Source organism: Syngnathoides biaculeatus, chromosome 11, assembly GCF_019802595.1.
Source record: "Syngnathoides biaculeatus isolate LvHL_M chromosome 11, ASM1980259v1, whole genome shotgun sequence".
Taxonomy (NCBI): Eukaryota; Metazoa; Chordata; class Actinopteri; order Syngnathiformes; family Syngnathidae; genus Syngnathoides; species Syngnathoides biaculeatus.
In genome coordinates this window covers 4,380,576-4,402,467 of record NC_084650.1, presented here as the reverse complement: position 1 = coordinate 4,402,467, position 21,892 = coordinate 4,380,576, and the positions used below count along the sequence as shown (strand labels likewise).

General features: G+C 40.6%; 1 protein-coding gene across 1 annotated transcript in view; it reads right to left on the bottom strand.

Annotated features, from left to right (window-relative positions):
• Nucleotides 1-917: 917 nt before the first annotated feature.
• st3gal5 (ST3 beta-galactoside alpha-2,3-sialyltransferase 5) overlaps nt 918-21,892 on the bottom strand; it is a 28,604-nt gene continuing 7,629 nt past the window's right edge. Inside the window, exons 3-8 of the mRNA XM_061835237.1 lie at nt 16,587-16,701; nt 11,415-11,624; nt 10,033-10,169; nt 7,716-7,902; nt 7,196-7,354; nt 918-2,266 (exon numbers count right to left, since the gene is read on the bottom strand). Of these exons, the coding sequence (XP_061691221.1) occupies nt 2,012-2,266; nt 7,196-7,354; nt 7,716-7,902; nt 10,033-10,169; nt 11,415-11,624; nt 16,587-16,701 (1,063 nt within the window). The 3' untranslated portion in view covers nt 918-2,011. The remainder of the gene's footprint in view (nt 2,267-7,195; nt 7,355-7,715; nt 7,903-10,032; nt 10,170-11,414; nt 11,625-16,586; nt 16,702-21,892) is intronic.

Here is a 21,892-nt window from a genome sequence, read left to right as displayed (position 1 = left end):
GTTAAAGGTCACGGCATATGGGGGAATGCCCTGATGGGCCAAGACCGAACAAGAATGGATGGTAATCAACTGACTCCATGTCATCATTTTGCTTTTAGTGGAAAACGCCAACGCTGCTTATAAATGGGTTGTTTCACAGGTACATCAGCTTCCACAACTTTTGGAGAGTTAACTGCAGGTTTTCCGTTGCAGTGAGAGGAGTATGTAAATAATACAGGGATCCCTCATCTTTTGCGCGTAATTGGTACCAGACCCACCCTTGAAAAGTGAAAAACCTCAAAGTAGCTGTAAATGGTGTTTTTTTGTTGTTGCTTCATTGGTCCATGTTGTCTTTCCGGGGATGCCGCTTTGTACCCTATCAGTACAGTACTGTACAAATGTGTGCTGGTGTTTTTTATATATATATATATATATATATATATATTTTTTTTTTTTTTGCTTCATTGGTCCATGTCGTCACGCCGGGGATGGCGCATTAGTTCATAGTGATCTATTTTTCTTTTTGGAGGGGGGGCGGTGTGTGAGAATTCCGCAACGCACTGAATTCGCAATTGGTGATCCGCGAAGTAGAGAGGGATTTCCGTTTGGCAATAAGTCTTTTACATCTCTGGAAATCGGCCCAGTCTACCATGCAGGATTGTTTTAATTCAAGCATGTATTTACGATTTTGAAGGTGATGCCAAACACATCTGATTCAGCAGTTACATTCCAATGTTGACTTGCTGGTGTGTTTTGGATTGTTGTTTTGTTGCAGAACACCAGTGCGGACGAGCTTGAAGTCAAACTGATGGCCAAACATTCTCCTTCCGGAGCTTTGAATACTGTTTTCCCCCCAAAGGGGGATGAATCCAAATACAGTGTGTGTGGAAAAACAAAATATAATTCTGCTAGTAAGAGAAGAAATTTCTTACTGCATTTGACATTCATTCCAATCTTAAGAAAACTTTATTTAGGTAAAAGTTCATACTCAGACGCATCTTCAACACATTGTAACTCAGTGCATAGAAGTAGATTCATCGATACTATTCATTTCTACTTATGAGAACAAGGACATTTTCATATGTAAACAGAACAAGACTACCATTACTGTAGCTTTGATTTCATAAGCACAAACAGCAACCATTTCCCTGAAGATTATAAATAGTCATGGAGCAAAGTACCCTAAAAACAAAATTAAAGACAGAGGACATTCAGGAATTAATATTCTTCCATTGCTTAATTAGCTTTCTCACACAATCTACAATATTCTGAAAGCTTTTTGGAAGGTACAGTAAATGTGTTGACTGACGGACCAGAAAAAGACACGAACAAATAATATTAAACAAGTGACGCACAAGTTGTAGTGATGTCCTAGTTCTGTCTAAAAATATACTGTACATGCAGCCGAAAGAATTTTTTCAAATTTCAGGTTCCCAGTTATCAAAAATGGACTCTTGGGCAAAGGGAAATTCCATTTTTCAGTAGCTATACATCAACATATGTGTTGAAGCTCTATCCATTTCCAATAACACTTTGTCAAAGCATTTTTCTACAAAAATGTGCAGAGTAATGTTTGGTTTGGTCATTAACAGCTACTATTCAAATATATTTCTTAAAATTAAATACCAGTCTACAAAGACAAATACTGCAATACAATTTAAAATGAAGTAGAATAACATGTCTAATGACAACTGCACTGATGAAATATAGACAGCTACAAGGAGATCTGGTAAAAGGAATGTGTTCATGTATAGCCTACAGCACATAAATGGAATAAAATATTTTAGATCAAGAAAAACATGTTGGTTGCATCAAAATTGGTCAAATGGTTAACATTTGCTGTAAACTAACAGAAATGGCAAAGAGGAGCACTTGTCTTCATTTTGAAAACCACTTTGGGAAAAACATTGATTCACTAAAAACATTCTCACATGCTCTGTTGAAACATTTCATGTTTTTCAACATACCACATTTTAGTGTTTTTTGTTTTGGAATATTATCTTTTGGCAGTGCTGTATCTAATTGGAGGCAATCAGAGGCAAAAGGAGCAGTGAATGCCCCCTGTCAGGTCAGTGATGGTTCCCTCTATGATGAGACTTTTAAGCACTTGGGTCTCCTCATTCACATTGTGCATCTTTTGCCAAAGCATGGCACTCATAGAGAGCTCATCATAGTAATGCAACGGACTCCTTTCCTGGGACAAATTGTAGCCAAAGCCTGCGAGGCTCACCTCATCGCACAGCAAACTAGCTAAATCCAGTGCAGAGACACCCAGCGTGGGGACGTTCTGGAGAAGACAAAAACAAAGTCAAGCATCATTTCTAGAATCTAAATACATGTTAGATATCTTCAGGTATGGTAGGGGTGGTCTGCTCCTTCAGATTGAACCAACTGCAGGAATCGCAAAGGTTGTGGGGGCACCAAAATGCTTTTGTGACCATGAGCTGGCAAGTAAACTGCTTTCATGTACCGTACAGTACTTTATACACACACACGCACACACACACACTTGAAGTCAGAGGTTTACATCCACTGTGCATAAAATGCATAAAATGTAACTTTTTGTCTCAGTGTGTACAGTCAAATCAGACTAAACCACTTTGATTCAGGTCAGTCAGGATCACCAAAATGATTTAATTTTCACTAATTTTCACTCATTAATTTTCACTTTTCTCAGTTGGGTCTGGTACAAATTTACTGCAAAAAACAAGTGATTATTGCAGTTGTAAAATCCAAGATGGCGACCATATAGAACTTCACTCGCTTCTGAGATGGTCTCTTCCTCTCAAAGAACTTTAGTCTCAGAAGGGGCGTCAGAAAAATCAGAAAATCGCTCTTGTTCATCTGCCATTGCATTTGGCAGATGTGTGTTGTCAATGGCGACTGCCCTATTGTGATGCCTGCAAGAGACATCGCAGGACATCACAGACAATATGGCCGCGACTGGGATGTCGAGTCATACTTTTGCAATTTTGCGCTATAATAAAATGCTCCCAGCTCATTTTTTCCTGACTCGTATGATAATCAAAGTGATTAATATTATATTTACCTGTGACAATAATATCTATTTTAAAATGTATATTTTGTTGTCAGTGGCAGCATATGTTAAAGCTGTTGCTTGAGAGGGCTATAGGTGTTTCTTGCTGAAATACCATTTCTCTCAAAGGTGGTAGGACTGAGCGCACACATTGCAATGTCAGTTTTGGTGCATTGTGGGGACTCGCTTGAAAATTGAGTCAACTAAGTGTCTGCTGTACCACTTTCTGCCAAAGGTGGCAACACTGAATACACACATTTACACAAAAATTTTGGTTTTCATGAATTGTGGGGATATCCCTGATAATTTGACAGGGCACCCTTTAGTCGTTTTGTCACTGAATAAATTGCTTATCATTGTGGAGACCAAGTTTTTGGTCCCCACGCAGTGACTGTGCTGTCAGGTGTTGGTCCCCACAATGGAGCAAAGACAAACACACTTGAAGCCAGAAATGTACATCCACTGTGCATAAAAAAAAAAAAACGCATAAAATCTAACTTTTTGTCTCAGTGTCTGAAGTCAAATCAGACGAAACCTCTCCTGTTTCAGGTCAGTCAGGATCACCAAAATGATTTAATTTTGTTAAATGCCACAATAATGAGGGAATTTCTCAAGAGTTTTATATGATTTGCTTTGAGGTCAACAGTCTACCTATGGTATCAAAGAACATGGGGAAGCCCAGATAGGTCATGGCTTTGGAAGCGGCCATTAGGTTAACTGAGAACATGTGAGTAAATTGATGGCACACCTCGGGATGAATTTAAGGCCACACATCAAGCACTGCTTCATTGTTTGAAATCATTCAACTGCCAAAATGGTTCATGAGGAAGAAGTCAATGGCTAAGGAGTGGTTTAATCTGAGTTGACCTTAAATAGCAAGACAAAAAATGAAGTGCAGAGTGTATGTAAACTTCTGGCTTCATGATTTTTGGGGCCAATCAATAAGGTTAAAAAAAAAAAAAGAACCGATCATAGATCCGATCACAAGCTAGAGCAATGAGTGCATTTAAATTACCTTTATATATGTACTTTACTGCTCATAAAACATTACATACGATTACAATAATGTATATTTGTTGATCTATTTATGCTAAGAGTGACATAGTGACAGCCAGAACAAATAAATGGTCTTGTATTAGATGGCAATAAGTACATAAAGGCAATTATAAATTAACCTACTTTTTGTGACATTTTTGTTTGTTGGCGTGCTGTGAGAGGTTTCAATTGTAAAGTATGTGCATTGGTTCCATAAGGCTTGGAAATGGCTGCTTTAGTCAGGTAATGTGGTCTTCTGAATGGACTCCCCAAAAAGAGCATTAAATAGCCGCAGCTCATTCAGAATGCTGCAGCTCAGGTTCTGACGAGAACAAAGAGGTCAGAACACATCACTCCAATTTTAAAGTCCTTACACTGGCTTCCAGTCAGCTTTAGAATAGATTTTAAACTTCAGCTACCGGTCTATATATCACTTAATGGTTTAGGTCCTGAATACATGAAAGAAATGCTTACGGAATGAATACAAACCAAGCGGAGTTCTGAGATCGACTGACTCAGGTCAAATAGTGGAGCGCAGAGTCTAAGGCAAACATGAACAAAAGGAATAAGTTACCAACAGAGGTGACATCAGCCCCAAGTGTGTTTTTAAATTCAGGTTGAAAACTTTTTTCTCATTTTTTTAAGAGTATTTGTAATTTTAATATTTCCTGCACTGTATTTCTTCTTTCGGCTTGTCCCGTTAGGGGATGCCACAGCATGTCATCTTTTTCCATCAAAGCCTATCTCGTGCATCCTCCTCTCTAATGCCCACTCTCCTCATGTCCTCCCTCACAACATCCATCAACTTTTTCTTTGGTCTTCCTCTCGCTCTTTTTCCTGACAGCTCCATCCTCAGTACTTTTCTACCAATATACTCACTCTCTCGCCTCTGAACATGTCCAAACCATCGAAGTCTGCTCTCACTCACCTTGTCTCCAAAACATCAGATTTTGGCTGTCCCTCTAATGAGCTCATTTCTAATCTTATCCAACCGGTTCACACCATGCGAGAAACTCAGCATCTTCATTTCTGCTACCTACTGTTCTGCTTCCTGTTGTTTCCTGTTTGCTCAGTGCCACCGTCTCTAATCTGTACATTATGGCCGGCCTCGCCACTGTTTTATAAACTTTAACCTTGATCCTAGCGGAAACTCTTCTGTCACATAGAACACCAGACACTTTCTGCCAACAGTTCCATCCCGCTTGTACCCGTTTCTTCACTTCCTTACCAGACTCACCATTGCTCTTTATTGTTGACCCCAAGTATTTGAAGTCATCCACCCTTGCTATCTCTTCTTCCTGGAGTTTCACTCTTCCTCCTCCGCCCCTCTCATTCACGCACATATATTCTGTTTTACTTCGGCTAATCTTTATTCCTCTCCTTTCCAGTGCTTGCCTCCATCTTTGTAATTGTTCCTCCGCCTGCTCCCTGCTTTCACTGCAGATCACAATATCATCTGTGAACATCATGGTCCAAGAGGATTCCAGTCTAACCTCGTCTGACAGCCTGTCCATTATTACTGCAAACAGGAAGGGGGTCAGCTAGTCCCACCTCCACCTTAAATTCTTCTGACACACCTACGGCACATCTCACCGCTGTTCTGCTGCCCTCATAAATGTCCTGTACTATTCTAACATATTTCTCCGCCACACCAGACTTGCTCATGCAGTACCACAGTTCCTCTCTTGGTACTCTGTCATGGGATTTCTCAAGCTCTACAAAAACACAATGTAGCTCCTTCTGACCTTCTCTGTACTTTTCCACAAGCATCCTCAAGGCAAATAATGCATCTGTAGTACTCTTTCTGGGCATGAAACCATACCGTTGCTCACAGATACTTACTTCTGTCCTGCGTCTCGCCTCCACGACTCTTTTCGATAACTTCATTGTGTGGCTCATCATCTTTATTCCTCTGTAGTTTCCACAGTTCTGAACATCGCCTTTGTTCTTGAAAATGGGGACGAGCACACTGTACCTCCATTCTTCTGGCATCAATTTTTTGTACTCGTCATAGGGGTTTTGGAGTCATGCTATGTCTGCTCCCTCACCTTGGACCTTTCTGCTATGGGTGACCCTACCCGGGGCATGAAGCCCCAGACAACTTAGCTCCTAGCATCATCCGGACACACAAACCCCTCCACTATGATAAGGTGACGACTCGAGGAGGGGTAATGAAATAAATAAAATAAACTCATCCAGGATGTCACAAAAGAATCTCAAACAACATCCAAAGACCTGAAGTCCTGACTGGCCTCAGTTAAGGTCAGTGTTAATGACTTTACCATAAGAAAGACACTGGCCAAAATTGGCATCCATAGGAGATTTCCAGGGCAAAATCCGCTCCTGTCAGTAAAGAATACAAAGGCTTGTGTCACATTTGGCAAAAAAACATCTTGATGATTCTCAAGACTTTTGGAGAAACCGTTTACTGACGAGTTACAAATATAACTTTTTGTAAGGTGTCCAGCCCGTTACATCTGGCGTAGAAATGGCACAGCATTTGATAAAAAGAACAAAATGGCAATAGTGAAGCATGGTAGTGGTCTGGTGCTGCTTTGCTGCCTCAGGACCAGGACAACTTCCTGTGATTGATGGAACGATTAATTCTCCTGTGTATCAGAAAACCCTGAAGGAAAACGTCTCCACATCAGTTCGTGCCCTCAAATTACAGCGCTCTTGGATCATGCACCAAGACAACAATCTGAAACACACCAAGTCCACCTCTGAACGGCAAAAAAAAAAAAAGAAAATTAAAACTTTTGGAGAAGCCATGTCAAAGTACGGATTTAAATCAAATTGAGATGTGTGGTGTGACCTGTTTGAGGGTCAAATGTCATTTAATTACAGTAAATTAGCACCCATTATTACTGTCAAGTTGTTGGTTTGCCCTAACAGATTACAATACATGACTCTCTCATGACTACATGATACTCTTGAAGATACTCAGTATACAAGTACATACAGTAAATGAAGAAGTCCTTTAAGTAGACATTGCACAATCTTGTGACTGGATCAGTGATCGGTTATCGCTTTTTTTTTTCCCCCCAGAGTTCACTGATTGGTGATCACCCCCAAAAATCCTGATTGTGTAAAGCCCAATATTTGGTTTAAAAAAGAACTATTGGTTTGGAAAGTATCGATTACCTGATCCCATCCCCACAGCCGTGTTGTAGGTGGAGGGAACTTGAGTAAATCCAATGCAGTCTCCCTGATGACAAGTGGATTTAAGACCTGGAGCCTGTTGCGTTCAAGAGGGATTTCCTCTGGAACATCCTGCCAGAAGAATAGCCAGTCCCACAGAGGCTGCAGCACAAAGCAACCTGCATCATTTTTCTTTTCTTTTCTTTTTTTTTTTTTAATCACAGCTCTAAAAATGATCATTAATAGAAGCACACAAGTAAAACAGATGTCAGCAAGTTAAATGCATCTTCATGATTATTTTCAATTATCGTTAGGAATTCTGTGTCACTCATTTTTAATGCTATACTGAAGAGCTTTGTAGTCTCTATGTGTGGCAAGACAAAAACAATATCACACTACCATGGTTAATAGCATTCCTCACATTTCTGTCCAACTGGTTACATTCAGCTATGATGACTCATCTCATTTCAGAACAGCGTGGACATTTAAAAAACACAAAAGTAGTGAGAATAACAGTACTCACTACAGCGATCTTGTTTATCATTGCAGAGATCCAGCTCACATCTACGCCTTTATAGACCACAGCTACAAACATAGTTTCTGGGTCTGTGTCAAGCCATGGAGAGGGTGTACCCTCTGGATAACTCATCCTGATGCTGGTTCGAGTCCCAACGTCAACACTGAACTCTCCCAGGGGCCCCCTGTTTAACCTGGGATAGTCAGTATATAAGGGGGGGACAAGACCTTGTATTAAGATTTATGACGATCATTTGAGAAAACATCTATTTAGACATTGATAAACAAGGACTTTTTAAAATGGGCTTTTGAGGCAACTGTGCTTTTGGTAGGTAAATATAATCGATTCAATTGAAAGATAATAAAGGGTTTACTATTTGAAGTGGTGGTCAATTTAGAGGAAGGGTGCAGTGTGAGCTAGGTGGTGGGGGAATGCGGGGACCTTGGCATCTGTCCCAGGCTACAGAAACTAGAGACGTTGAATGTCACCTTCATGGCATGGAAGGACCCGAGCTGGTGTGGGTATAGAAGTTGGGGTTCATACCAGTGGACAAGAGGGTAGCCTCCCTCCCACTTCGGATGGGGGGGACGGGTCCTGACTGTTGTTTGTGCTTATGCACCAAAAAACAGCTCTGAGTATCCACCCTTTTTGGACTCCTTGAGGAGGGTGCTGAAGAGCACTCCTGCTGGGGTCTCCATCGCTTTGATTGGGGACTTCAATGCTCACGTGGGCAATGTCACTGAGACCTGGAATGGCGTCACTGGGAGGAATGCCACCCCCTCAGAACCTGAGTGGTGTTCTGTTATTGGACTTCTGTGCTCACCACGAAGCAGCCAACCAGCCCTGTGAATGTAAGGTGGTAGTTGTCTGTTGTGGTGGAAATACCCCAACCCATTGGTGGATACCAGCAGTGAGGGATTCTGTCCAGCTAAAGAAAGGGTCTTATTTGCCCCTTTTGGCCTGTGGGACTCCTGAGAGAGCTGATGGTTACCGGCTGGTATACTCTTTAGCCCCCCTGGTAAGGTCTATTCAGGGGTGCTGGAGAAGAGGATCCATTGGGGAATCGAATCTCAGATTCAAGAGGATAAGCGTGGTTTTCATCCTGGCCATAGAACAGTGGACCAGCTCTTAAGCCTTGGCATGGTCCTTGAGGGTGTATAGGAATTCAACCAACCAGTCAATGTGTTTTGTAGACATGGAGAAGGTGTTCGACTGATTCCTACGGGGAGTGCTGTGTGTGTGTATGTCTGTGTTGGGGCTTCAGGAGTATGGGGTAACAAACACCCTGAGATGGGCTGTTCGGTCCCTCTACAACCAGTGTCACCGTTTTGGTCCTCATTGCTGGCACTAAATTGCACTTGTTTCTGGTGAGGGTTGAACTCCACCATGGCTGCCCTTGGTCACTATTCCGTTCATCACCTTTATGGACAGAATTTCTAGACTCAGCCGAGGCATAGAGAGGCAGATTGGTGCAGCTTCTGCAGTAATGCTGAAATAGTATCGGTCTGTTATGGTGAAGAAAGAGTTAAGCCGAAAGGCAAAGTTCTCTATTTACCGGTTGATCTATGTTACTACCCTCAACCTATGGTAAGGAGCTATGGGTCATGACTCAAAGAACAAGATCCCAGTTACAATCAGATGAAATGAGTTTCCTCTGCAGGGTGTCCAGGGTCTTCCTTAGAGACAGTGTTCAACTAGAAGGAGCTCAAAAGTAGGGCCACTACTGCTCTGCATCGAGATGAGCCAGATGAGGTGGCTTTTGTATCTGTTTTGGATGCCTCTTGGACGCCTCCCTCGTGAGGTGTTTCAGGCATGTCCCACTAGGATGAGACCCCGGGGATAACCCAGGACACGGTGGAGAGATTACATCCCTAGGCTTGCTTGGGAATGGGTCAGGATCCCCTCAGGAAAGCTGGAAATACTGGCGATGGTGAGAGAAGTCTGGGCTTCTATGCTAAAGTTACTGCCCCGTGACCCAACATCAGTGGAAGAAAATTGATCATTGGATGGATATTGAAATTCTGTAAATAGTGTCATCTGATCCCCTTTACACGCATGCAAACCTGGACACTACAAGTAGTTGAGTGAGATAGAGAATAAAATGTTCAAGTAAATGTACTGCGTGACGAATGCAAGGTGAAAGTGTGGTCACGACAACAAAATGGGTTTAATTTATCTCTAACTGTGTTGAGTTAAAAGTATTTACAGTATTTCATAAATTTTAATAGCCAGTTTAATTTCACAACTTCTTATATCCAACACAATCCGTATTTAAATAAAATCCAAATCTTATAGAACAATTGTTTTTTTCAAGTATACCAACCTTATAATGGTGTCAAAACGATCAATTAAATGACCCAGCTCCAGGCCTTTCAAAATTCCCCCATTTCCAATGACCACACAGCGGTGACATGTGTTAGGAGCCTTTTTAAACGGGGTTTCTTCATTGGCCTCTGGTAGCTTTAAAATCACAGATAACATAGTGAAGCAAATACTGTCAGCAAATGCTTATAATAATTGGAAGGCAATCACAAAGCAATGTTGGTATCCAAGTGGTATATATGTGAAATGGCAAAACTGAATGACAACTGTATAGGAAGCTTTACAATTAGTACCGCGAAAAAGTATTTTCAGTTTTTTTTAACATCACACACACAGGTTTCAAATCATCAAACCAATTTTAATACCACTCAGAGAGAACAAAAGGAAATACAAAACGCAGTTTTCAAATGACAATTCAATTTATTAAGGCAGTAAAAAAACCTAAACCTTTCTGACCCTCTGTGAAAAAGTAAAATCACAAAGTCACTGTGACGAACCACAAATTTGGGAAAGGTAAGTTCAGTTTCACAAGCCAGACCCAAACCTGAATACCGCTGTACTTATTGAATCAAGAAATCACTTAAATAGAATCTCTCAAATAATGTGAAGGAGCCTACATTTTTTTAAGAACCAATTCATCATGCCACGATCCTAAAAAAATTCAAGAATTGAGAAAAAAAAAGTGAAATCCATCAGTCTGGAAAAGGTTACAAAGCCATTTCCAAGGCTTTGGGGCTCCAGCAAATAACTATCAGAGCCACTATCCACAAATGGAGGAAACTGGAAACAGTGGAAAACCTTCCAAGGAATGAACAATTAACAAAAATTACTCCAAAAGTGTGTGACAACATCCGAAACACACCACCAAGCCTACGTCTGAAAGACTCAAAATAAATAAATACATAAATAAAGGTTTAGGAGTGGCCATGTCAAAGTACAGATTTAAATCTGTCGTGTGACCCAAAGCAGGCAGTTCATTCCAGAAAAAAAAATATGGCTGAGTTTAAACTATTCTGCAAAGAAGAGTGGGACAAAATTCCTCCAGAATGATGTGAAAGACATTACCAATCAACACAAATGCTTGATTTCAGTTATTTTTGCCAAGGGTGGGACAACCCGTTATTTGGTTCAGAGGGCAATTATGTTTTCTGCAAAGTTTGGACTGTTTCGTGCCAAAATAAACTGAAATATCTTTTTAAAACTTCCTTTTGTTTTGCAATACTGCATTTCCTTGGATTGTCTCGTGAGTGATTAAAATTGGTTTGATGATCTGAAAACTGTGTGTGATAGATGTGCAAAAAAAAAAAATCAAGGAGGCGGATACTTTTTCACAGCACTGTACTTTACAATGCACGATATGCTGCAATAAAACATACAGATCACCTGTTCAAGCAGATCCGGTACTCTTCCCTTGAGACCTCTGAACCCAAAAGGGGGTGGATACTCAAAGAGGCTGCCTATAAGTGGTGTATTCTTCCACAGAAAGGGCTGGGTAAGGTGACTGGAGGCGGGGAATCGAGCCAGAAGACCCTGCCTGGTGCTTCCACGCACACATTCACCTGTCAGTGTTTTGTGAACATGTTGGTGCACTTGCTGCAACACAGGCAACATCAACATTGTTTAAACAACTGCACAGACAAGATCAACGGTGGCCAGCCAGTCAGAGATGAAGAGCCACATCATACACATGAAAACCCATAAAGAGGCATATCCTACACATGGATATCATTCCCTCCTCACACACAGACCTTTGCTCAGCCAGATTGATAGTAAATGTTACACAACAACGTGAAGAAAATCAACTCGTACAAAGTACTAAGACCACAGGCCAGTAATTAAAAAAAAACTGCTCTCTCACACAAAGTACCAGCTCAACCAAGACTTGTACAGTATGTCACAGTTCTCATCTAATGCAACACTAGAATACTCACATGATTGAAGGTCTAAGTGGAAATGTGAATCAGTAGCCATGCTAATGTCTGATGTTCTCCGTTCAGTGTGGTGGAACAGTTGAAGGTTTGATAGCATTTGAACAAGGTTTATTGTTTTCAGAACACAAGATTTCAGCGACCAATGCATCTTTCAATCAATTAACCTTCAGTGTATGGCTTTTTGCCCCTTGCAAATGTGCCAAGCCACTTGATATGATGCAAGCGTTAGTCTTTGGATGCTTCCATTTTTTTTTTTTTTTTCAAACTTCATCTGCTTTTCTGTGATTTTTTTTTTCTCCCAAAATGACTAACTTGTCACTGCTAAATTCAATCCCTTTTGGAAATTCCAAGTCAATGTTAGTGTGGAGTGAGCTGAAGTAAATATTTGAAGCTGTGAAATTTGCAAGAGACGTCTGACACACAAGGAAAAATGGAGAACGTATGAGCTCTCCCGCTCTGGAACAAAGATCCTGTGTTCATCCACTTATTTTTGTTGAACTTTTCCCTGGCATTTTGAGAGCAAAATAGACAAATTATTTCATCCAAAGATCACACGATCTGACTGGAAAATGTCAAGCGATTTTCATTTAATGTGTATGCCAGTTTTGCGAAACCACCATGTTAACTGTTCCTGCTGCGGTCAGGTCACCATGGTTGGGAGACGCAGGGGAGACATCGTCTCCGTGCCAAAGTTGTCCTCAGGTTTAACTTCCTTCTCTCGTTCCACAGCTGAGCTGCGTGGCGGGAAGAATAAAGCTACCCTTCCTCAGTTGCCGTTGCGCTTTTTTTCTTCTCCCCTGTTCGCTGCACACGCCTGCGCAGTCCTGTGTCTCTCAGACATCAACGAACATGCACACACACGCTGAGCTTGTTGTCACAATACCCGTAACAACTGTAATAAACTCAAGCAAAGCGCTCACGCAAATACCGTAATAAACGCGAGCAACCTGCACTCACAACTACTGTAGTGAGTACGTGCGCAGATAAAAGGAACTTCAATATAGTTTCGTGCCTTCACGAGAGCCACACAAAAGGAGACAAAGGGCTGCATGTGACTCGAGAGCCATGGATTGGCCACCTCTGGACAAAATAATTACAAAGATAAGACAAGACATGATGAATACTTGCACAATCTGATGAGACACTATTCTGAAAATGTGAATTATTGTGGGTGGAGGTGCAATGGACTTGAAATGTCCTGCATTTTGATGAGAGCTGTTCCCAATACTTTTAATCGCTTATGAAACTAATTGTGTAAATCATATGTGTCAAACCCATGGCCCAGGGGCCAAATCTGGCTAGCCACATTTTCTGTGGTTCATGAACGCAAATCATATTACTTTCAAAATTGGAAATTGTTTTCACTTTATTAAAAAAAAAAAAAAAAAAACACGACGTCAGCATTTTCATTACCAATACTCCTTTTAAAAATGGGTTAGTACATTTTCCTAACAGTTCTTGGGACCGAGGTTAGAATTGCAGCGCCGCCTGTCTAGAGTTTGCATGTTTTCCTCATGCTTATGTGGGTTTTTGCGGGTACTCCGGCTTCATCCCATACCAAAAACATGCATGCTCTGTCGATTGAAAACTCTGAATTGCACACAAGTGTAAATGGTTGGTCGTTTCTATGTGCCCTGGCGACAACGAGTTCAGAGTGTACCCCGCCTCTCACCCGAAGATAGCTGCGAGAGGCTCCAGCACGCCTGTGGCCCTAGAGAGGATATATGGTACAGAAAATGGATGGATAGATAATCTTTTAAAAAAAAGAAGAATACTTCCAACGCCTTCTGATTTAAAAATTACCATTATCTAATAAGAGAGAGAGAGAGAGAGAGGAGAGAGAGAGAGAGAGAGAGGAGAGAGAGAGAGAGAGAGATGTGGTAATTTAGCTGAACTTTTTGTGAAAAAAAAAAACTGAATGATTCAGTGAGCGAATTAAAAGAACTGATTGGAATGATTCAGTACACTCAAAAAAACTGCCATGCCCATCACTTCTGCAAGTGCGAATGTGAGTGTGAATGGTTGTTTTTTTATATGTGCCCTGTGATTGGCTGGCAACTACCTTTAGCCAGCTGCCAGAGATTTAAAAAAAAAAAAAATCTTTAAAACAGTTACTCACGTTTGAAAAATGTACGGGTGTGGTCATTCATGCCCGCAGAAATAAAGTTACGGGTGTGGTCCACCAGTAATGCCCGCAGATATAAAGTTGCGGGTGTGATTAGGGATGGAATCTCAAGACCCTAAAATAACTTACTGAGTTGTTATACCTGATGATGGAGTTGTTACCTAATACTATAATCATAATTTGACACTGCACAGACTGAGACAGACATTTTTAAAGTGGGGAGGGGAAAGGAGTGCACGCGCACATTGCTACGACTGCCCTAAATAGGAGGACAGCTTGCAAGAACACGCCTTTATGTGCGTGCGCTCAACGGATTGGCCACACCTGACTCAAGCGATGTGTATGATAGTCGTCGCCATCACACGATCAACCAAAACTGCCTTGTGATCAAAGCATTAAGCACCCCTAGTGTAACTGAATTTCCTTTGACATGACTCATTATGTTGATGACTTTCGACATAAATGCGCTTGCAGTACGTGAAGCAGCTCGGAACATGTGCTTTTGGCATCACTTTCGATCATGCTCAGTACAGTTAACTTGTATTTCCTGTTTCCGGGTGAATGCTGATTGTTTAGGATCAAGCTTGTTTTGTTACCAACGTTTATGAAATAAACACGCAAATTAATGTCAAGACTACACAAAATAAGCAAAGTCTTTCAATATCTATTCTTTCTACTCGGAACTAATTTTACACACGTGATTTTTCGTGCCCAACTGTGCAGATTTGTGAGTGCGATGGCATGCGAGCGTGATCGCGCGCGTCAAATGTGAGGGACTCTTTAAAAACTAAATTAAAGACACTTGTGGCTGTCTCAATGACTTTTCACAGTACTGTATTTTCTTTTTTAATTCAGGATTTTCCTGTAATATATAGTCCAAGACTACCATTACTCCCTCATCTCATGTACTCGCCGGTGTTGCATCGTGGCTTTCGCTGTTGTTATGTCACTTCTTTTTTGTATTTGCTAAATTGCGTTTGATCATGCAAGATCTTTGTCTATGGAGGATAATATTCTACGTTGGTGGTGGAACATCCAGGGCCTTGTGAAAATATTCAGCTCAATTGAGCTTTTCAACCTTTCGCCACATTTCAGGCTTCAAACATAAAAACGTTCTTTCGACTTGTCCTGCTTGTCAGTGAGGTTGGATGGAGAGCGTTTGTAAACAGAAGTCTTCAGCTCTGTTCACAGATTCTTGATTGGATTCAGGTCTGGACTTTGACTTGGGCATTCTAACAACTAGATGTGTTTATTTGTGAACCATTTCATTGTAGATTTGGCTTTTTCTTTTGGATCATTGTCCTGTTGGAAAATAAATCTCCGTCCAAGTCTCAGGTCTTTTGCAGACTCCAACAGGTTTTCTTCCAAAATGATCCTGTATTTGGCTCCATTCATCTTCCCATCAATTTTGACCATCTTCCCTGTCCCTGGTGAAGAAAAGCAGGCCCAAACCATGAGGCCACTGTGTTTGACAGTGGGGATGGTGTATTCAGGGTGATGAAATGTGTTGCTTTTACGCCAAACATATTGTTTTGGATTCTGGCTAAAACGTTCGGTTTTGGTTTCATCTGACAAGAGTACCTTCTTCCATATATTTGGTGTGACTTCCAGGTGGCTTGTGGCAAACTTTAAACAAGACTTTTTATGGCTATCTTTGGGAAATGGATTTCTTCATGCCACTCTACCATAAAGGCCAGATTTGTGCAGTGTACGACTAATTGCTGTCCTATGGACAGACTCTCCCACCTTGGCTGGAGATCTATACAGTTCATCCAGAGTGATCATGGGCCTCTTGGCTGCATTTCTGATCAGTCCTCTCCTTGTTCGATGTGAAGGTTTAGAGGGACAGGCGGGTCTTGTTAGATTTGCAGTGGTCTGATACTCCTTCCATTTCAATATGATTGCTTACACAGTGGTCCTTGAGATGTTTTAAAGCTTGGGAAATCTTTTTGTATTGAAATCCGGCTTTAAACTTCTCCACAACAGTATTTTGGACCTGCCTGGTGTTTTCCTTGTTCTTCATGATGCTCTCTGCACTTTAAACAGAATCCTGAGACTATCACAGAGCAGGTGCATTTATATGGAGACTTGATTACACACAGGTGGATTCTATTTATCATCATCAGCCAGGACAGCATCAGAGATTCCCACTAAACTTCTGGCGTGAGTTTGCTGCACTGAAAGTAAAGGGGCCGAATAATATTGCACGCCCCACTTTTTAGTTTTTTATTTGTTAAAAAAGTATAAACAAATCATGCAACCAGGCAACTTGGTGTGGTGATACATATACTGTACTGCCTCCTTTAATTTGAAAACGAAATGTTTGCTATAGAAAGTGGATCTGCGTTTGAGTGTGTCATATTGAGAATATCTGACCCCTTTTTGTTTTAAAGTACCTTGAGAAACAGAAAATAAGCTTGGACTCGCCCTATTTGTTCCAATATATTTAAAGTAAAAGAAAATAGTCACACAAGTCGGGGAAAAAAAATGTACGCTCACCTTTTTATACTCAGGGTTGACATGCCAATCCAGAGGCTTAAGTGGTTCTTTCCCAATTCCAGAAACTATCACCAGACATAGCACACAGAAAACACCTCCAAATAGAATCGCACATCTAGACAAAACACATATACACACACACACACACACACACACACACAAAGAAAGAACACACTTTAAGCATTACCTCCTTTTCCAACTCAAACATTTTACATACGCACATACAGCACGCGCACGCACGCACGCACACGCGTGCGCACACACACACACACACACACACACATTTTAAAAAAGTCCCATAAATCCCAAAGCTAAAGATCACATAATAACGAACTGTCATATGCAACCAGAATTTTTCTGTAACAGACACTGACAAAGGTTTCAAAAATTGTTTTTTCCCCTCCCTTCATACAAACTGTCAGAGAAATATAACATCTGAAGTTGAAAAAGTCAGCAGAAGTGGTTGAAGAACTTTCCTGGGATTGGTTCTTCTCCCTTTTATGATTACATAATGCTTGACTGTAATTACCACCACTCAATGCATACAGCAGTTGTTATTGTGAAATTAACTAGGCACACCCATATGTTTTTGGACTGTAGCTACCCGACAACATTCCAACCAGGCAGCAGTTGAACAACCTCAACCTATTCACTGGCCATAAGTATAACAACTGGTTGTATTTCAGAGAATGGATGGTTGGTTGGATAGTTGAGCAATCACGTTTGGACTTACCCCGACAGAACTGGTAACACTTGGAGAGAAGTGCTGGAGTCTTCAAACAGTCCTTAAACAGCTTAATACAGCCAAATTGAATCATCAAGGTTTACCCATTTTTTAGCAATATTTTTTCAATTACTTTTCAATAACTGTTGCAAAACATTTCACTTAATTTCCAATGCCAAAATATTAAATGTTCTTGGAGTTTTCCTCACAAATACAATAATTCGGAATCCACGCTGAGTGGCAAGGCTGGAGAGTAGGGCTGGGTGTTGTTTAAATTTAAATGTTTCTGGTTCAGATTCTGTTCCTATGTTTTGATTTTAGTTGAAAACGATTCTTGATTCAAATTCTTTTAGGGCTAAGGCTGGGTCAAAAAGTTTTCATCTGGGTTATCCAAACTACAGCTATCCATTTTTTAGTTGCCCGCGACTTCGACTAGAATTAATATTTGACACAAATTCTGTTGTTAACCTGCACTGTAATAAAGTACTTTCCACACTCGGTCACAGAAAAGAATCTTATTCTCCTGTCCCCCTAACTTTTTACCCAACACATCATTCCAAAAGATGTCACACCAAGGTCATCTTAGCACATAATGCTCCTGATGTGGTTCTAAATGTGGAGATTGTGGTGATGCTTAGTGCGAGATCTATTCTATGGGCATACAGGAGAACTGGCCACCTCACAATATTGAAAAATCTTTCATGTTTTGCTTTAAATCTAGCAGTTTTCTTTAGAATATTGTATATAAGAACAGTATATACAAAAATATTTTTACAGCATCATAAAGCTTGACTAACAGTGATTCAAGCCACTCCATGAGTTGCCAACAGTTGTGTCTCAGTGTCTCAAAAACGGGTAACATAACTAATCTTATTATTAATTTGAAACAGTTCCACCCCAAGTGATTATGTGGAAGCATAAAAATGTGAGCGGCTTTAGTATAACCATGTCACTCACAACAAAGCAGCTGTAGCATTAGCAGTTAGCCATCAGAGCAAAGCAATGACTACAGTGAAGAAAATGAGTATTTGAACAACCATTGCAAGTTCTCCCACTTAGAAATCATGGAGGGGTCTGAAATTTTCATCGTAGGTACATGTCCACTGTGAGAAAGATAATCTAAAAAGAAAAATCCAGTAATCACATTATGTGATTTTTTTAACGATTTATATGTGTGATACAGCTGTAAATAAGTATTTGAACACCTGAGAAAACCAAAGTCAATATTTGGTACAGTAGCCTTTGTTTGCAATTACAGAGGTCAAACATTTTTTGTTGTTCACCACGTTTGCACACACTGCAGGAGGGATTTTGGCACACTCCTCCACACAGATCTTCTGTAGATCAGACAGGTTTCTGGGCTGTTGCTGAAAAACACGGAATTTCAGCTCCCTCCAAAGATTTTCTATAGGGTTTAGGTCTGGAGACTGGCTAGGCCACGCCAGAACCTTGATATGCATCTTACGGAGCCACTCCTTGGTTTTCCTGGTTGTGTGCTTCGGGTCATTGTCATATTGAAAGACCCAGCCACGACCCATTTTCACTGCTCTGACTGAGGGAAAGAGGTTGTTCCCCAAAATTTTGCAATACATGGCCGTGGTCATTCTCTACTTGATTGCATGTGTCCTGTTGCATCTGCAGGAAAAACACCCCCAAAGCCTGATGCTTCCACCCACATGCTTCAAAGAATGGATGCCTTGTGCCGTTGTTGGGACACACCCTCATATTCTATTGGTCCAGTCAGTTTTAGTTATATATTTTGTAGACAATTGCAGGATTTGACACTTTAAACTGCTCCCTTTGCACAATTGTCGTTGCGTTGGTCAAAAACCAAAACTGCAAATGGGTAAGAGCACTCTGGACAAGCTTAACATAATGTGAGGTATTGACACACTCTTAACTGTTCTAAATGAAGAATAGTTGGGATGGTGTACTTGGGATGGAACTCATCGTTTGTCTTCTCCAAACCCGGTTAGTGGAATTATGACCAAAAAGTTCCACTTTGGTCTCATCTGACAACCACACTTTCTCTCATGACTCCTCTGTACCATCTAAATGGTCATTGGGAAACTTAAGACGGGCCTTGACATGTCATGACTTAAGCAGGGGAACCTTCCGTGCCATGCATGATTTTAAACCATAACGTCCAAGTGTATTACCAACAGACACCTTGGAAACTGTGGTCCCAGCTCTTTTCAGGTCATTGACCAAGTCCCGCCGTGTAGTCCTGGGCTGATTCGTCACCTTTCTAAATATTATTGAAACCCCACGACGTGATATCTTACATGGGGCTCCACTCCAATTAAGATTGACTGTTATGTTTAGCTTCTTCCATTTTTTAATGATTGCTCCTACAGTGGACCTTTTTTGATCAAGCTGCTTGGAAATTTCTCTGTATCGCTTTCCAGCCGTGTGGAGTTTTACTATTTTGTCTCTGGTGTCTTTGGACAGCTCTTTGGTCTTGGCCATGTTACAAGTTTGAGTCTTACTGATTGTATGGGGTGCACAGGTGTCTTTATGCAGCTAACGACCTCACACAGGATCTGATTCAGGATAATACATAGAGTGGAGGTGGACTTTTAAAGACGGACTAACAAGTCTTTGAGGGTCAGAATTCTAGCTCATAGACAGGTGTTGAAATACTTATTTGCACTGTATCACACAAATAAATCGTTTAAAAAAAATCATACATTATGATTTCTGGATTTTTCTTTTTAGATTATCTCTCTCACAGTGGACATGCAGCTACGATGAAAATTTCAGACCCCTCTATGATTTCTAAGTGGGAAAACTTGCAATATAGCAGGGTGTTCAAATGCTTGTTTTCTTCACTGTATGTCATTATTACGTTTATAAAATGACAAAACTAGTTCATCAGTATTTGTATTAAAGGTGATGCACATTTGAAAGTAGAACGAATGTGAACTGGGTATGTTGCGTCATAACTGGAGAATGATCAAGTTTAAAATCCTTATTTGCTTAAAGCCCAAGTGTCATCCCTATAAACATTCTAAAATAGATACTGTAATGAAAGATACATATAACATGATTCACTTCAATGTCTATAAGAAATGTACTCTATACTTCCACACCCGATCCACCTACGGGCGGCAGTGATAAAAACAACGCCGCCCATGAGCGACGACGACGCCGCGGCCAAACCGCCTCCCCATCCAATCTATTTCCGCGGCAGAGAGGGCAGCCGATGCCGCGACATGGGCGACGGCCGTCTCTGCCATCTCCTCCTGAGTGTTTGAGCAATATCCAGCAATACAACAAGCTGGCATTTTGGCTAATATGAAGGAACAATGAGCTACCTTCCAGCAGGTAAAAGTCATATAAACAGACGAGACCGCTTGAGTGCGCTACTGCCCTGTATTTCACTTCCTGCTTCTTCTCGAAAACAAATCCCTCAGGAAGATTTTCATGGTGGGAGTTACAAAAAGTCATACACGTCAAAATAAACGGCTGGGTCCATACCGGCTGGTGTTTTTTCATTGATAACATACTAAAAATCATGCATTGCATCACAGTGGACCTATAATATGCTAACGTCATGTTGGGGTTACTGTCCTAAATGTTGTCTCATAAAATGTACAACTACGCTTGACCTTTTTTAGTTCTCAGTAGACATGCATTCAAAATTTTCATTTAAAATGTGTTCTTTTACAACAAAACAATTGTCATGATAATCGAAAAAGGACAATGTAAAAATAAAATATTTAAACAGATTTACCAGACCTATAGTAACACTTTTGGACAAATAAGATTGACTTTCCACAGTTTCATCTTTATATTTTGGAATTTTTTATTGAACATTTGCTAATCTCGATTGTTGTATGAAGTGATTTTGTCTAAATTGTACACATTTGTCCCCTCCTCTGTGGGGTTTTGACTTGTGATTAGTTTGAAAACAATCCAACCCATACGGAATTCTTTTTCAGGTGATAGTTTAAGCACTATCATTTTTAATTGTCGTAATTCCGGCTGAAAATATAATTTCAGTTCAAAATACATTCATTTTTAGATAACTAGTATAAGCAGAAGAGAATATGGATGAATGGAAGTTTTAACAGGGACAAATGCTGTTTTACATATATTTCTTATTCAGTTTTGGCTTGGCGAAATTAAATAAGATGCACAACTTTCTGACTGGTCACAATTCAGTGCATAACTAGCAAATAATGAAAACTTTTAAAAACTACTCGTGAAATAATTGACACAAAATGGGTACTTTCGATGCTATTTACATGCATCCAGCATGTTTTGTGACACTGTGGAGGTCCTGATTGCCACAAAGCATGCTGGATGTAAACAGTGTTTAAAGTGCATGTTTTGTGCCAATTATTTCGTGAGTCATTCTTTTATTTGTTCTGTTTGCTAGTTATGCTATTGTGTATGTTGTGGTGTGATAATTTTAGTTTCGATGTGACACCCTCAGTGTCTACAACATCATTAGTGCCTACACAGGCAGTGTGTAGGGCAATCTGAGCTTTTTCTACTGACAGAGCTAAAAAACTATTATTCCTCCCTGCCTTGTGAGCATCATCATATAGTATCTTACATACACAATAAAACATGT